The sequence below is a fragment of the Epinephelus lanceolatus genome, chromosome 17 (assembly GCF_041903045.1).
Source record: "Epinephelus lanceolatus isolate andai-2023 chromosome 17, ASM4190304v1, whole genome shotgun sequence".
NCBI lineage: Eukaryota > Metazoa > Chordata > Actinopteri > Perciformes > Serranidae > Epinephelus > Epinephelus lanceolatus.
The window spans coordinates 17,668,725-17,686,526 of NC_135750.1; the positions used below are offsets into that span (position 1 = coordinate 17,668,725).

At 45.2% G+C, this 17,802-nt stretch overlaps 1 protein-coding gene across 6 annotated transcripts in view; it reads right to left on the reverse strand.

Moving 5' to 3' along the window:
* The window catches only part of ebf3b (EBF transcription factor 3b), a 67,220-nt gene that overhangs the window by 16,577 nt on the left and 32,841 nt on the right, over nucleotides 1–17,802 (reverse strand). For 2 of the 6 annotated variants that reach the window (XM_033613072.2, XM_033613076.2), the window contains exons 7-10: nucleotides 11,175–11,256; nucleotides 8,959–9,076; nucleotides 4,175–4,308; nucleotides 3,920–4,046 (exon numbers count right to left, since the gene is read on the reverse strand). In XM_033613072.2, the coding sequence (XP_033468963.1) occupies nucleotides 3,920–4,046; nucleotides 4,175–4,308; nucleotides 8,959–9,076; nucleotides 11,175–11,256 (461 nt within the window). Of the gene's footprint in view, nucleotides 1–3,919; nucleotides 4,047–4,174; nucleotides 4,309–8,934; nucleotides 9,077–11,174; nucleotides 11,257–17,802 lie in introns of all 6 variants that reach the window. The other 4 variants (XM_033613073.2, XM_033613077.2, XM_033613070.2 and 1 more) reach the window with 2 other exon arrangements.

Sequence of the window (17,802 nt, forward strand, 5' to 3'; positions counted from 1 at the left end):
GCGGAGAGGAGACGTAAGGATCGGCTCGATTCACAGGCCCAACAGCACAGCCCAACAGCACTATCTGATGTGCTCCGATAAAGACGTCTGTGTTTGTTTATTTAATTCTTTTTTTTCTTTCCTTTTTTTGGAGGAGAGGAGGGTCCAAGACTACAAAACATTTTGTTCCTCTTTCTAAGAGTGGAACAGGAAGTGAGTGTGATTTTGGATTTAACTGGATATCACTATTTATGTCTGATTTGCTGCACTAAAAGGCTGCCGGGTTAGTTTGGGTGAACATGCATGTAAAACCATAGATTTTTTTAACATTCATAAAGTAAGATATTGTAGTTGAATCTTAACTAAAAAGAGACCTTACTTCTGCACTATGAACGTCTTCCTTCCTTTTCCATCCCTTACAGGGCTGACATTTCTTGATCTCCACCAGTATTGAGTGAAGCCCACATGACCCCTTTGTCCTTATGTTGATGAATGACTGCCTCATACCCATTTTGTCAGATTTTGGTGCAGTGGAGTCGATAGCGTCACCTTGACGAGGAAAGTTTGTGATCCATCAGCCCTCAAGGCTGTCTGGCCTCAACTAAGGCCTGGCAAGAGCAGCTCACTGTATGGGGCATCTACTCCATCCAAAATCCTTCACCCAGTGTGCTGCGATCTTGTGAGGTCGAACGAATGGCTCTTATTACTGCCGCTTTACAGTGAGGAGGAGAAAAAAAAAAAGAAAGAAAAAACACTTGACTTGTACTAATAGCTGGGAAGCCATGCTGGTCACCAAAGGTCTGAAGACGAAGCACCCTGTCAGTGCCCAGCTTGGGAAATTAGCAAATAATGTTCCCTTCCCCCTGACAAATGTGTGACAGCTCGCCTTCGCCAATCATTCTCTCCTAACGTTATGATGCATGTCCTGGATCCCCACTGGAGGATACAGGCGAAGTTTACTGACCCTCAATTTACCCATGACAAATGGGGTCCTGGTAAATGTGCGTTTTCTGGGGCGCGGAAGGGGTTCATTTTAAGCAATCCTGGTTATGTGGATGTCACTGATTAGGATAAATAGTGGCTGAGTGTGTTAGGACTGCTTGCAGAACCATATTACCAAGGGCCTGCATCGTTGCCCCAGGAGGGGAGCTCTCGTGGAAACTTGGCCAAGATAGAAAACCAAAAGCTCTGATGCAATTAGGAGCTTAAATTGGATGAATTGTATGGTCAAAGTTTTTATTTATGATTTACTCTTTCATGCAGCGGCGCTGTAACTGTGCAGTAAAAAGGTTAAGATGCTGCAAATGAGGCTGAAAATTGAGACTTTTTGTTTAAAAAATATCTGATCAAAGCAGCCTGTCGACCGTTTGCGGCACTTAATAAAGTGTAAAGTATAATACAGTATTGACCTCAGGTACAGCCAGGAGTTTCTCCTTTTGATTTTCTACAACCTTGCTGACAGTCGGACCAATGGATAACCAATACATGGATTAGACAGAGGACAAGCCAGCACGCTCCGAGGGACAACATTTTGTTAGAAGGTAAAAGGTATAGACTGTAAAATAGAAAAAAAGAGCCGTCTTTCCTTTAAAAGCGTGCCAATTAACGTACAGATAGAAGCTCCTTGAAGCAGTCAGTAAACTACAGCCTACTAAAGTTTTATATAGTATGTCTGTTTGTCTCATTAGTGCTTTAAACATTCAATAGTCAATGCCAACAGGATTATTTGACATACATTACAGGGTGCTCTCTTTCTGAGAATGGATTGTGAGTTTTGGAGCCGTTCCAGGGTACTAACCCGAGTGAGGACGTGTCCCTCCGCTGTTCGAATTGGCTGCAGTCTCCTCTGTGTTGACTCTTGGTAATTTGTGATAATTTCTTAAATTGAGCGAGTTAAATCTCCACAATTAGGGTGGTGGTGCAAGAAGAGTCAACATGAAAAAAAAAAAAAAAAAAGTCTAAAAAGGCACTCCTCTCAAGCCGTGCTCTCAAGTCACGCTTGAAGCCATATGCTTTGATAACTAGACCTTTGATATGCACATGTTGCACTCCAATATGACACCGGAACATTCTGTGCCTTTTAGACAGCGCGGTGTCACTACATGCCCTTTTCAGCATGTAATCTGCTATTGTAACTCGAGGTCATTTCAAACCTATTTGCTTGTGTAGTGCCTTTTTTTTTTTTCCAAGTGCCAAAGCTGCGATTTGAAATGAGCTGTTTCACTCTTAAATACATGATCCACTCTCAGCCCATTCACATTTTTACTGTCTGAGTGAAGTAGCTAACATCATTTCGCCTGGCTATTACAGTACATATGGAATCAGCGGTTATGCATTCTGCTCTCTTTAACGGTTTCATTCTCTCAAGCGTCAACCCTTGTACAATCAGGGTGAGCCACACGGGGAATAGCAGAGCAGAGGAGCCGGACCTGTCTATTCGTGACTTTCTCTTTTAATTCAGCGCACTAATCAATTGTACCACCGTTGCCTCCAGGGGTAATTGTATCTTTATACTAACTGGAAGTGAGTAGGAACCCAGGGAAGACAGAGAGGAAGAATGGGGGGGTGAAAAATCAACAAAGATAGAGAGAAGGGGACACGTTTCCCCAGTAAAACCTGATGGTAATCATCCCAATCCGCTTAGCCTCTGTGACTAATGGGGTCTGTTCTTAAGGGACCTGGCACTTTCACCAGGGTGCTATAGAAGCCATTAATGTCTTAACTTATACACCTTCTCAGGGCTGTGCAGTAACACATGTACACACTCGCGCACACACACACGCGCACACTTTTTTCCCTCTCACTCACTCCCTCGCTCGCTCTCACACTCTCCCACAAACAGACACACATACACTTACGCAGCCACACTACACTCCTGTTTCATTATCCTGGTGCCTTGTTGGCCTCTGCTCCGCTCCTGCTAGGGAGGTTAAATGCAGGAGAGCTGGGCCAGACTGCACGGTTGGAGGAGAAGGGGACGGATGGCTGGGGGTGGTAGCGGTGGTGGTAGTGGTGGTTTGGGGAGCGAGAGAGGGGGGACTTGATGAGAAACAGCTGCCCCAGGATGGAGGGGTCTGGATGGGGGTTTCCGAGCGGGGGGGGGGGGGGGGTGGGTGGGGTGGGGGGGTATCCAGCCCCCACTTTGCAATTCTGCTGCGCTCAAGGCCAGGGCTGTGCTGGAGGCCTGGGGGTGCTGGGGGAAGTGAGAGTGCTTTGACGCGCCCCCGTTTCTTTCTGCCCATCAGAGTTAGAACAGACAGAGGCTTCCAGGTCAGACAGGCTCTGACCCCTGCAACCTCTGCCTCCTCACCAATGATGACAGATAAGACCACCACTTCCTTCTGTTAGCCAAGATAATCAGATCCCTTACTTATAGTGTGACACACACACCCTTTTCTCTCTCTCTCTCTCTCTCTCTCTCATACGCGTCTCTCTCGTCTCTTTCTCTCCCATGAATTCATATTGCGCACACATGAGAATAACTTCAGACACGCTCATGCACTTAACCTGGATATTGCTTTTCTAATCTGATTCATAAAAAATGAAACCACATTTTGCTTTACAGAATCAGCAAATTAGCAGAAAGCATTATCTGTCTAGCAACAGGGGCAGATAAAGAGAATTGGCAGAATGAGTTATCCTGACAGCTTGAGTTTAACAGAGATTGGCAGCGCCCTTGTGCAATGGCAGGTCAGAGGGGGATCGGGTTGCACTTGTAGGAGCCCTTCCACGAAACACCTTTTCACTAGCAGTGCAGATCTCACACTTTTAACATTCAGCAAGCAGGGCCCTGGTTAGTTCATTATTAGTGCTTGGACTTGGGGCTGAGGGCTCCATCCAGACAGAGTGAGGAGAAGGAAGGAGGAGGAGGAGGAGGGGGAGGCACAGGAGAAGATTGTGGAAAGAGAGAGAGAGAGAGGAAGAGATGGTTTTGACTCACCAGTATAGACAAATCTCCCAGGGGCACCTTTGCAGAACTGCTTGGATTTGTAGGACAGCGTGACTTCCACAACACCGGGGATGTGTCGAGGTGGAGTCTGGACGCGGATGGCGTGGGGAGTTATCAGCTTTATTATAGAGGGGGGAAAAGTAAATAATGAGCCCTCTGTAATAACAAAAAAGTTAAATAAAACAAGCTGAATTTCTACTGCTACAACTGAACTTCAGATCTATAACTGCAAACTTTAGATCATACCTCGCTCCATACGAGCATGGTGCCGAACACGACTTGTAGGCCATCAAAGAAGTTGTCCCCTATGATGATGACAGTGGCTCCTCCAGTGGTCCATCCCTCACTTGGGCTGATAGCCTTGATGCACGGGGTGGCTGCTTATCCAAGACAAAAGAAAGAGCAAATTCAGCACCTAAGCTTCGACACTCGGAATCCATGTCTCTTTCCACACAGACACATTACTGCATCACCTCCATGTCTCCCTCACAAAGACATATCATGGAAATTGCCCCTGGAAAGAAGAAAAAAATGATGGATTTGTCCTTTAAGGCATGAGAATCAAAATCATTTATCAGCGCGCTCGAGTGGTGTAGTTAAGCAGACCCTTCAAATGGTCCACTTCACAAAGGCTAAACGCCGGGCTCGCCAGGAAAATGATTTGATGGAGCAAATTATGTGTCAGGGCAAATGTAGCTATCAGAATTGATTAAGCATGCGCCCGCATGTACAGTAAAATTTCAAAGTTGAACACATCTTAAATGAGTCAAGAATACGGGCTGTTAAAGTGGAAATGACAAGCTAAAGCTTTGCTGGTTCATGTTATTTCATTACCTTTGTTCTGCATATGTGGTACAGTGCAGGCATACTCAGTGTAGTTTCAGGTTTCATAACGTGAAATGCACTCATGAATTATTCAGATCGAGGTTTTTTTTTTTCTTGCTTTTTGTGATCGATTCAATCCATTTCATATTGTTTATTACAATGCTTTTCATCTGGCATGACTTCTGCTACGTAGCTCTGCCATTCATCAACAGTCTGGGTTGTTATTATAATCTAATTTGAGTGATCTGGTGCCTCACATTCACTGTCATTTGATGCATTACCTTAATATGGTGTTCAGCACAACACCGTGTTTACAACAGAAATAGCATGACAGCTTGCCATAAAATAGCAATATCAAATTTAATCTATTTCCATCAATATCTTTTAATACACTATGAATTGTGCATGTTTTTTTCCCCTGCTCCTCAAAATGTGAGCAACTATTTCAGCAAGTTCCTTTTTTCTTTACAAGCTCAGTTCTAACCCTCTATTATCCTTTCCATCCAGTAAGTAAATCACAGTCGGCCATTGTTGTATGGATCACCTCCGACAAGACATCTCCCTTTGTTTGCCTTGCTGTTGGGTCTGTTCAGGTCATGTTTGCTCTCTCTCCCTGCCCATAAAGTGCACACACACACATTGGTACTACAGGGAATCTGACTTTAACAGGCGCTGTTGACTTCATGCTAATCACCTCGTACAGATTTTCATTTGTGAGGCCTGGAGGAGTGACATTTGCTTTCCTTAATTGCGAAGCGGAGCGTCTGAAAGAGGACCAACCCTCTATGGGCATGCTGGGCCCCCTCTAAGGGCCTGACCTTCATCAGTGCGGACGATTACAGCAAATAATTCACCCTTCAAAATTACTGTAAACAAATTGACTTTGGGGATGAGAGAGAGAGGAGGGGGGGGCAGGAAGGAGGAGGAGGAGGCAAGAAGAGGGCCTGATGGTGACGGTGACTGTTGGGGGGCAGCTGCAGCCTGAAACCTACGACAGGCACACACACACACACACACACACAAACACAGACGCACCACCTCGGAAATCCCAGTGCCCCCTCCCACACACAGAAGGACCCATGGAGAGGCAGCGACTGAGGCCCTAAGCCGTCCACCCTTCTGCCTAAAAATTTGCATATGTCTCAATGCACAGACAGAGAGGGGAGCATGTGCTGAATGGGGACCGTGGCGAAGTGGATTACACAGTCAGCGCAGGCGATCTGATGACAGACATGCACAATGCCCCCTCAGCAGATGATAGGCATCATGAGGAGTGGACGGATGAGGATGCAAAGAGCCAGCTTGTCGGTCTGAGTGTTGCATCACTAACTCTTTGCAAACTTTGCGCTACAGTACGGACAATTTACCTTTTTGAATTCATGTGTCACACCTTGTTTTGTTATCTATCTATTTTTATTTGTGTGCTTCATTTTATATCAAGATCTACTTTGCTGTGTAATGACCCCAGGCTGCCGATCTGTGGTCCGTCCCACTCTTTTTCCTCAGTGGTTAGGGTTATCCGTAGAGGACGTCAAAACTGATCCGAGATCTGAGCAGGGGAGGTCCCGGCTCTAGTATTGTGACACTCAAACAGGTCTGATGTGGCCCCGCGAAGCCGTCCTTTGTTCTGCCTGCTGAAATGTGTTGTAATTGTGCTGTGGGATGTCCAGATGGTCGGTTGATAGTGCAGCTGATGGGATTATACCTTTTACCTCTCCCTGGGCCATCTGTTCCCTTTGACTCTCTCTCTGTCTCTCTCCCTCTGCTGCTCACTCACTCCCAACCTCGCTCTCTCCCATCCTCTCTCCTTCTCTTTCTCCTTTCCTCCTCTCCTTTTCCCCCCTTCCTTCTTTTCTCCCTCTCTTTCTTCCTCTTAGGCCCAGCAGTCTGGATTCACTTGTCTTTATTGCATAAACCCTAACAGCATTACAGCCACTTGGCATGCAAATGAGGCAGGCGCTGCAGGCTCTATGCTGAGTCTCCTATATTGTCTGGGGCTCTATAATGGTGGAACTGAGCTAAGGAACGTGTGTGTGCGTGAGTGAGTGAGAGAAAAAGTGTGTGTGTGTGTGTCAGTGCTGCGCTGTTCATGTGTGTCTGCATGTGTGTGCGGTGGGGGGTGATGCTGTGTGTGAAAGACTCGGCTATTTGTGAGCATGTTTATGCACCTTTGAGCCTGAATCTATACATGTTTGAGTGACAGGCAGCCACAAAGCACATTCGTGTCTGAATGCATAATATGCTTGTTGTGTGACAGTACACACAAGTGAACAAAAATGTCACATGGTGAGATTCAAGTCTGTCATCCACAGGCTATCCCGTGCCTGGGCCAATAGGGGGCAGCACCTCTTGATCAATGCGAGCGAGCCGGTGCAAGTGCAGTGTGTGAGCTGAGAGGAAGGATGCCTCTGTGTTTCAGTCAGTCAGCCACATATCTGAGGCTTCTCGCCCAGTGAACTCCTGAGGAAGAATGTGTTGCTAATTTAAAGCACGCTGTCTGTCTGCCTGCTAGTTGTCAAAGCACTATGGAGGACATGGCTGGAATTACATTTTACGACCGAGTCTCCTTTTCTCATGTCTCTGTTTGTTAAAGGTGACTCAAACAAAGCCAGCAATCGTTGTTGATGCATGTTAAATTAGTCTGTTATGGAGCCGAGCCTGGGAGGGAGGGGAAGAGAAAAAAAAAAAAAAGATCTCAACTTGTGAGAGCGGTTGAGCAGAAGGAAGGTGTATTAAAGTTATTAGACAAAGACATGTTCAACTGGGCGGTTGACAATAGCTTCTTTTCTTGCTTTACGGGGCGTCACTCTGCTGCTTTGAAGAGTGTGGTGAAGAGAGGAAGAAAGGGATGGGTTGGGGTAACCTGTAAAGAACACACACACCCGCACGCACACATACATAGACACACAAAACGCACGGCGTCCCGTGGGAGAGGGGGAACATGGAGGCGAGGGCTCAACCTCTTTAATTGCTCCCCTCATTAAGAAACTGGTTGCTAGGCGATCCACACCTATCGTGTCATAAACGTGAAACGCACAAACAGAACGTCAGCGAACATAATGACTTTGGTGCTCCGGGCAGGACTTTAATTATTTGATTTTGTTCTCCAGTAGAGGAGTCATTAATAAAGACAAAAACAAATAGATTAGCTTTTTCCCCCACTAGGACTGGAGAGCACTGAGATATATTAATTGTCTAGTCTTTTTTTTTTTTTTCATTAGTCGTTGTTGTATTAAACATTACATTTGCTTTTGGTGATAGAACCATTAATGCCCATTAATGTGTAGAGAAGCTTGTTTTAGTCAGTGGTGTATATAAACTGTTTGCCCAGCCATAATTGGCTCTTGAAATCTGAAGATAAGCAATTTGCACAATTGGTCACAAAGTCAGTTCTCTCCTCTCTTTTTTTTCTTCTTCTCCTTACAATCTTTCAGCTGCATGTGCTCCCATCTGCAAGCGGAGGCCACGGGGGTCACAAGGTTATGTTTAGTGCATTTTACTTTTTGGATTTCCCATGGTTTGGTGGTCCTTCTTTTCTCTCTTTTGGCTGAGCAGGCAATCAGTCTATCATATGGAATCAGTTGGAAGAAAAACAGTAAGTTCTGTTTTTCTCATAGGCTGACCCCCCCCCCTCCCCACCTCCACACACACACACACACACACACACACACACACACACAGAGACACACACACACACACACTCACCATCAACCCACCCTTCCCTCCCCCTCTGCTTTCTCTCTCCCTCCCTGTTTCAGCTCACTCACAGCTAAATCTGCAGAACCCAATGACAGGAAATTGACCTCACAGCCAAATTCTTAAGCAATTTGATCATGTTTCACATAGGCTTTTAGGACAAATGTACGTGCATTAGGAGAGTGGAAGTAGTATAACATTTTAAAATCAGCCTATCGTCATCATCAGCGATATTGACATGACAGATGCACGGGGTAATGCAGACTACATCCAGTCAACACAAAACAGTTGCTATGATGGAGGCAAAAAGCAACTTAAAAAAGTAAATAAAAGTGATGGAGGAGCAAAAGATGCAACTAGGGAACTAGAGGCACTAGAGGACTAGGTGTGTGATTTTATTTATTTTTTTTAAATGGGTGGATGTCTAAAAGAAACTATGAGGAAAAAGGAGCGTAGCAAATTATAAGATGTAAAAATGTGCCTACCATTCTCCAGATAAGGAGGCGTACCTTCTGAAGGGTCGAGTCTGCGAGCCCTTCGCCCATGCTTGGAATTGTTGTGTACGAACATGTTGTCGGAGACAGCCAAGACATGGCCGTCCACATTGACGGTCGTCGATACGACAACCTGCAACAGGATTGAAGGTGAAACGTGCAATTTAATACATTGTGAGATACATTACAGACATTAAAATGAATACAGTAAATATACACAGACACTCTCGCTGATGCTCTGAGGTGGATACATGAATGCTCTGCTGTGTCAAGGTACATGCCTGTGTGCTATCGATTACTATTGTCAAACCTTCTGAAGTGGTTGTACTCTTTGGACATATCGCATTACAGTTACCCTGCGTCTCAGCCCATATTGTTTTTGCTTTTTAGTGTCTTGCATTTGTGTACAGCTAATTGACTTTTCAATCACTAAAATACCATTTCCGTTTACTGTCATCACAGCCGAAGCTCAGAATTATTGATCAGCTTGTCCATCTATTTGAGGATGGAAGGCCTCCCTTTTAAAATATTACTGGAGTCATTAGCAGCTGAACCGTACTCCATCCCATCACTCAACAAACATTTTACTAGGATCGGATTCCAAGCCACACTCCATATTTCATAATGCTTATTTTTGTTGTTGTTTTTTGGCTACCACATCTCCAAACAGTGAGCCCGCATGTGAATGGCCAAAGTGTTTCTGAGCCGGAAACAGAGAGCCCCTCTCAGGTTTGCTTCGCCGGTAAGTGACCTCGGTGTAGCAGTGGAATTTAGGGGGGCGCTTTTTTTTTTTTTCTGGTTGGCTTGGGGAGGGTGGGGGTGTAAGGGGGGAGGAGGGGGAGAGAAGGGGAAGTGAAAGAGCTCCATTCTTGTGAGCAGGTTCAGAGCTGGGCCAAGCTGAGGATGATGGATTGGGCCCTCTCTGGCCTCCAGCTGGTTTTTGGGGGTAATAAGTGGAGTGGAAGGCATGCAGAATACACAACTTTGGCCAGAGAAACACCTATGGTGGAGCATCTGGGAAATCTATTTGGGGAAAAATGGCATACTAACTGTTGGACTACAGACAAGGGATGATCATCAGTGAAACAAAAAATGTTTTAGACTTAACATAGTTGTTTTAGTTTCACAAAAAAAGGAAATGCTACAACTTAGTTCTTGCATTCCTTTTGACACACAGGAGTGAGAGGTGAAAGCCCTTGGTGGCTGTCATGCATCAGTCCACATTCACCCTGAGGGAAGATTTGAGGAGGCAGGGGAGGTCTGATGGTGGTGACATCAGGAGGGGACACCCTGTCTTGTCTGTTTCATGTCTGGGCTTCCTCCTGGAGGATGCTGGCTTGTGTGTCTATCACAGAACAGTGCTGTCAGTGACGGACGCCCTCCTGTAGTTTGTCGCTATCCCGATAGGACAAATCACACTAAACTCTCACTCTCTCACCTTGACCTAGTGGGGCTGCTTGTGGCAAAAGTGTCGGGGCAGGACGGATGGATGGTTGGATAAATGGATCAGCAGAGGGGGGTCAATAATTTCAAGGCTCAGCTACTTGACACATTAGAAGCGAGAGGGTTAAAGAAGCAGTAAAAGTGCTCAGCGGTCATGTCCTTTTAGTGTAAATCGGGGCATTTTGTCAGCTCGCGATAATGATGGTTTTCAGATGGCTTAAGATGGTTTTCATTGGCTATACGGTGAACTGCATGTGAGTTTAAGTGTATGCATATGTGGGTAAAAATGAGAGCGGGATGTAGAGAAAGCAAATATATGCGCTCCTAGCTTGTATGGGCATCCATCCATATGTGTGTGTCTGCGTGCTTGCGCATATGTGTGTATAAGAAGGTATGCGCTTCCGCTGCCAGACAGATCCTGAGTTAACACTGTTGTTACATGTGGTTGGATCGTCCTCCCCTCTGCGCTGAGGCTCAGAAAGCTGTCAGGAACACAATTGATGGCACTCTTAAATCCTATATCCTTATTTGTGTCAGATGCTATTCCCTAATAAATATTCTGTCCAGAGTGCACAGGACACAAAATCCCTCACTCTCTCTTTCCCCGCTTTTTGCCTCCTTCAGTGCCAATAATAGAATTGTATTCATATGTGCATCGATGTGACTTAGTGTAGTGTGGCTGTGCATTTGTACACCTGTGTGTCTGCTGAAAAGAGAGATAGACAGTGAGAGACGGGCGCAGAAATAGCCGGAGCAAGTGTGTGAGTTTTGTGTGAGACTTCAGTCACCTGGAATCTGCGCATGTCTCGTGGATTCCCTGCATTCTTCAGACAGTTCTGATTGCACTTGAGGAAGAACTTTAGGAAGAATCTGCAAGAGAGCACACAACAAAAGCAAAAAGGATTAATTACAATAAAAGTTGTTGAATATTCAGATCAAACGCACATCTGTTCTCAAACGTGACACTGCACTATTGCTTTGCAGCTTGTATCGTCCCCTCAAAATCAAGAGCGTCAGTCTCTTTGTCATCTCATCCCTTCACCTGAGTTCACGGGTCTTTTCCCAACACCCATCTGCCACTAACATACAGGAAGTCACTTGATATTCCATCCACCTCTTTAATCCCAGGACACCCCCTGTGCAATTAAAGTACTCCTGTTCAATAGGGAAGCAAATGAGGCCCACCTGTGACCAGGTCTTGTTTGAAGAGCATCAGGGATAAAGGACCTAACAAGGTGGGAGCGCGCCACAAAACTTATAGTCCTGTCAGGCAATTAGGCGGACACTCCTGGGACCACCGTATGCCACACACACACACAGACACACAACGTGTACACACACACCCATGCACTTGTGGGTGGGTGAGGCAATTATGCCACAAATTACAACCTGGCTAATCGTCTCTGAACAAATGTCACGTCTGAGTGAGATCTGGGCTTGGTTAGTTTGTAAGCCGCCTTCCTCTCCCCTCTCTCAGGTCTCGCCTCAATGTATTGATAAAGCCGCGTGTTGAGAGCTGTGTATCAGATGTGGCCTCGCAGACGTAAAACAGTTAAAAAGAGGAAGATTAACAGCGGGACCAATGAGAAATATTGTCTCAGATGTGGCCCATTGTGTAAAATCTCACACAACCACACAGAATAAACAATGAAATTGACTTGTTTTTGTAAATTCTCCCCAAAGAATCATGACTGATTGTGCCTTTGCTTTCTCCGATTCATTAAAAATACCGTGCCGAGATATTTATTTTTCATCACATTGCACTAGCGTTACGATATGCAATACTGTGGTTTCCATTGTAATACTACCTTGGCTCACAGAATCACAGCGGCTCATTGGATTACCATAGATTGCACCATAGATTGCATGGCCATTTCATTCCGCTAAATACAGTGGCTTGTGTGGCCTGCGAGGACGCTTTCACAACACTTAAGACTTCTCGTTCACCCAGTGGGATCCTGGCCAGCCCATAAATCAGAGTCTGAAATGACCCTCCTAACCCTGGCCACATTAACACATGCACTGGTCATTTAGAAGCGTTCTTCGATAGACTCCTATACCTTGTGCCTCACTGAGGGCCCAGGAGGGAGAGGAGAGGTGAGAAAATATTTTCACTTCACATCCAAGGAGCTTTGGCTTGGACATCAATAAAAGGCGTTTTAACCCATGCCAGAATGCTGATTGCCTGTCGGTGTGTGGTGAGGCCATAAAAAACCTGACTTGTCATTAGTGCATTTCGCTTGATTGTGTTCACTGTGTTTTCGGGTTGCATCTGTTGGCTGATCATCAAAATGACCATTATGTACTCTAATTCCCTGACCCTGTTTTTATTTCCCCAAAGAGTCATAATGTAGAGCAGCAGACATCTGCGGAAAGCAGACCTGAAATACGACTTTTATTTGTCTGTCGCCTCTCATACAGATTGGGTAAGGCCAGCGTGTGTGTTTGTGCACGCATGCATGCTCGTCTACACGTGTGTGTGTGTGTGTGTGTGTGTGTGTGTGTGTGTGTGTGAGCACGTGCATGTACATGCATCACTCGTTGGTAGACAATTTATGTCAGAGCAAGAGATAGAATACATTTCCTAGGCAATGCATTGACTTCATAAAAGAAACACATTACTTTCAGAGTTAGTCTTGTCTCTTTTCTCGGATACTTTAATGCTTTTACATACTGTTCCTACTACAGTGAAACCAAAAGTTAAGAAACAATAAACACAAGAAATTGAGTGCCCACGCTATCATAAAGTGGCTCCTTTATGTTTACTGTTATGAAGGCAATTAAGCACAATTTCTCTGCTAAAAAGATAAGCTTAATTTTCATAGTCCGCAGCAGTGGCAGTGCTATAGCATCCATTACATTTGAGTTGGTTAAGATTCTCCATGAGCACAGTGCAAATTGGTCCTTGGTGAGAAGGAGAGCAATTAAGACAAGGCCCCTCTCTCTCTCTTTTACTTCTTAAATATCTACAGAAGTTTGTGCTGGTGTTTTGGCACGCACAGAGACAAAAGGAGGTTGTTTAATTGTTTTTTAATGGGATATCAAGTCGTCGCTGCCATTAGATGTTGGCAATGGAGGGCAAAGGGGGATAGAGAGAAAGAATGAACTGCAATTAGGTTTGATTAAAGCTATCCTTCTCAATAATCAGCTGTTCTGACAGGACAGGGGGACCCTGGTGGCCGCTGAGATGGAGGAAGGTGTTGAGTGATATTAAGGCCAATGAAGGGGATATTAACATGGCTAATTAAAGCTCTTCCAAAGCCGGGAGAGGAGGCTCTCAGTGGACCGCACTGGATGAAATAATCGGCCAAGGCAGCTATCAGTTGGAGGAGAGAGAGAGAAAGGGAGTGCGGGAAGGGGTGGGGTGTAGTCCATCTGAGGGAAGGGGGGAGTAGAGGGAGGGATAGTGGGAGGCGTAAAGGAAAACTATGAAGTGTGAAGAAAGACAAAGAGGAAGACATCGACAGGCATATAGAGAAAGACTTCCAGGGCAGCCACGGAAGCTCATTTTGACATCAGCCTTCTCTGTCTGCATGCCCGAAGTCTGCCAGTATAACTAAGACCTGACATCAGCTTTTATCTCCGACAGCTAGTCATACCGGTCCACAAATCAACGTTAAAACAATCCCACTCATGCCTTGGTCTAAGGCAATTAATACGATTCTCCTGTAGTACCTCCATGCTCGCCCGCTGCCGAAGCTACTAATCATGCCATAATGATTTCTCTCCCTCTGGTCAAAGGGGAAATAGATTGTCTCTTTAGTAATGCAGCAGGCTCGGTGCCTTCCACTCCCTGGCTTCACAGACCCGGTAATTGAGGAGAAAAAGGCCGACTTTGGCACTTTGACTGATTTGAGGGCTGCTAGACCCTCTTATCTTTACTCTGATCATTTTAGGCTGACACTCAAAGGAAGACCCATCGCCCTAATTCTAGCTCACCCTCTCCCATCATCAAACAGAGGGGGAAGAGGGAAAAAAGAGAAGAGAGAGAGGGAAAAAAACAAACAGGCGAGGTGAGGAAGGCCTTCTCTCATTTAAATGGCCAACTTAATTGCAGGGTTGATGTCACTCATGCATTAATGTCCATCCCTTTGATTTGAGTGAAGAGGGCAAATAAGGATAATGTTGTATTATTAAGGAGGCGAGCTCTCCTGTCAATTTCATTCAATTTTTTTTAACCATTCATTTGCAGATTTGTATCATTTTTAATGACTTGTGAAAAATTTAAAGTCCAGCTATTTGAAATTCCAACCACTCGCTGCTTTCTTAAATTACATACATGAGAGTATTTTTTTTTCCTTCAATAGTACACCTTGTTCTTATTGTACAAAAGAGCTTCTACGTATTTGTTTAGGCCGTTACACAATACACTGACAGATGGCCACAGTATCTGTAAGAGTCAGACTACAATCTGCTGACACCAGATCTCTACGCTGAGATAGTAGTACACGGGTCAATACCGTATCGGATTTCCAAAACGCCAGGGTCTTAATGTCAAACCTCCTGCCTTCCCTACCTACTGCTCCAGTTATTAGGCACTCCACTGAACTGCATTCAGATCCCTGTTGTGACAAGGCGGAGCAGGTAAAACGAGAAATAGAGACACTTATAGATCTTAATCTTCCCGAGCACTTATTTATGCAACTGAGTGGTCTTGGATATATATGCCAGTTAAGTCCCTGGGAGGCCGAGGCCCGAGCCGCGTGGCCATTTCTGTCGTATTCTGGTTCGCCGCTGTCTTCTCTCGTCAAGCAGAGCTGTTTTTCTCGCCTTAGCTGAAGTAAACCACAGCACATTAACAATATTTGCTCTACCCCTGTACAAGCGCCGAGGGACCGGACCCACAGATCCTATCACTTCTTTATCAGGGAACAAGTGCCTCACTATCCAACCTTATTGGGTTTGGGAGATTAACCCCTTCCATTCACAGGCTCTGCCCATCTCCTCCGAGAGCAGCAAGGCAGATGTCACTGTGATTATTATTGTTCAACATCAAATATCCCAACTACATGTCTCTGAGAATTTATTGGGTATTTCCAAGGCCTTTTTTTGTTGTTGTTTTTTTTATTTCTTTATTTTTTCAGCTGCTATTGTCAGTTCATTTTGTTGTTTCATATTTCATATTTTTGTTGGTGGTGTGTGTGTTGCGGGGGTGTCACAAATAATTTATGTGCTTCCTCTGCACCCTAAGATGTAGCCGTGTCCCTCCATTCATCCCTCTTTACCCTCTCCTCCACCATCCACCCTTTCTCTCTAATGGGCAGAGTGGCATTGACATTATTTCACTTGAGGATCCCTCACTCTGTCAATCCCTCTTCATTTACTCCATGGCTACAGGACTCATTATGGTATCTCTTCCTCCTTCTCTCTCTCCCTCTCTCGTACTCTCACTCATTTTCCTCACCTCCTGTCTCGCTTGCTCTCCAGCTCCCTCTCTCTCCCTCTCTCTCCGGACACTGTTAGTTTCTTACTTAAGAGAATCGCTCGTCTTCACAAATGGTTTCACGTCAAACCCACTCCTAGCAAGCCCCCACTGATTCCCTTCAGGCTTTGGCACAGGTTTACTGTAACAGATTAGACGAACACTCGCAGCTCCTGCTAACTATCCATCACTTGCTAACAGTGGACTTAGGCTGTGTGCTTTATGCAGCTTTTAGCTCCAGCCCCGCCACATACTGCATGTTTAGCCCCGAGCTTTCTCTCTGCCTCTCCCATCCCCTCACATCAAGATACTGCTGAGGCTGTGTACTGTTGCACGCTGTTCTTTGTTTTACTCTGAATATGCCTTTTCTCTACCAGGACTTTGAACACAATATAATAAGACACAAAACATAAATAATTCTGCGTTGTTTTGTCTTGCGCGGGCCCTGTTGTAAAAACGAATCAAACACTGGTTGCCGCTACAGAGCCAACATCATCTACATCCAAAGTGGAATTCATAAATATTATTGAATCATCACCAGCGCCATAAAAACTGTGTGATGATGATTACCGATAATGACTATGACAGTCTCAATGATGTCTGCCGTGAGGTTGCTGACATTACAAAAATAATCACGCACGTCGACAATGCAGAAATATTTACTCTGCTCACCAGCTGGACGGCAGAGAGGTATCTCCAGGTTATTTTTGCGCAGGAGGAGAAATATGGTGCTTTGATTACTGGTCAGCGTTGGAGCTCGGGGCCTTGAGGAAATACCAGTCAGCACCTCCCTGCGCTAGTGAGATGGAAGATAAGCATATGTTGGAGTAGCTGGCCAGGTTGAATAGTAGTATTTAGGGTGTTGGACGTGGGGTTCTGGAAGGCCCCAGAGCCGGTCTACAATGAGAGCCATACAGCGCCGTCTCTCTCCTGTGGCACCTCGGAGTGATCAGACCCAGGCAGGACGCAGAGGAACGCAGCTGGACAGGCAAGGCCAGCAGGGGGGCTTTGACCATTTACCGACAGCCAGGCTGGATCCAGCAGGCCAGTGGGGGCTTATTTGCGTGTGTGTGTGTGTGTGTGTGTGTGCGTGTTATATATAGGTCGGTGAGTCAGTGGTTTTTTGCTGTCTGTCCATGCATGCTCAAATGTATGCGAGTGTATTTTCTACATCATATTATTACTAATGTATAATACATACATCTAAAGTGGCTGTCAGGACTGGTCAGTCATCATAAAACATGAGGCAGCCACTCTGACATCGCCGCCACATTAACGCGTTCTCAGAAGGAAAAAAAAAAAAAAAAACACCCACTGTGGACTGTCATGTAGGCAGGGGGGATAGAGACAGAAAGACAGAGAGCGGGTCGGTGCTTAAAGCTAACAGGTAACCTTTCTGTGCACCTAGGACAAAGGCAGGGGGAAAAAGAAAATGTCAAATTAAGAGAGGCCAGGCAGAGAGACGTGGCTGCCATATTTGTGTGAAAGCCCAGTGCTGTTGGCAGCAGAGATGGCTGCTTTCTGATTCATCTGGGGCCGTATGGCAAAGCTTTGTCAGTCTGTGCGAGGTATAAATAATTCAGGGTGAGAGATGGCAATTACAGGGCCCTGCACAACCAAAATGAATATTTTATAAGGACTAAAACTGCCCTGGAATGAATCACACACATGGAGTCACACACACATACACACACACATGCACACGCAAGCATAAGTGAATGTGTGCACACGCACACACGTAAGCACACATGCACCCAAACACACACACACAAAGGTAGCACATATGAACCCTTAGCGTAGCTGTTGTATTGTTGACAATATAACTATTCTATTATATAAACCCCTGCATTGTGAGTTAATAATTTTTAATATGCTTGCATGTGTGATTTCTCACAATATTTGGTTAAGGGTGAAGGAGCATGTTGGATGTGTTGTTCTGCTGTGAGAATAATATATATATATATATATATATATGTATATTATATACCACCACA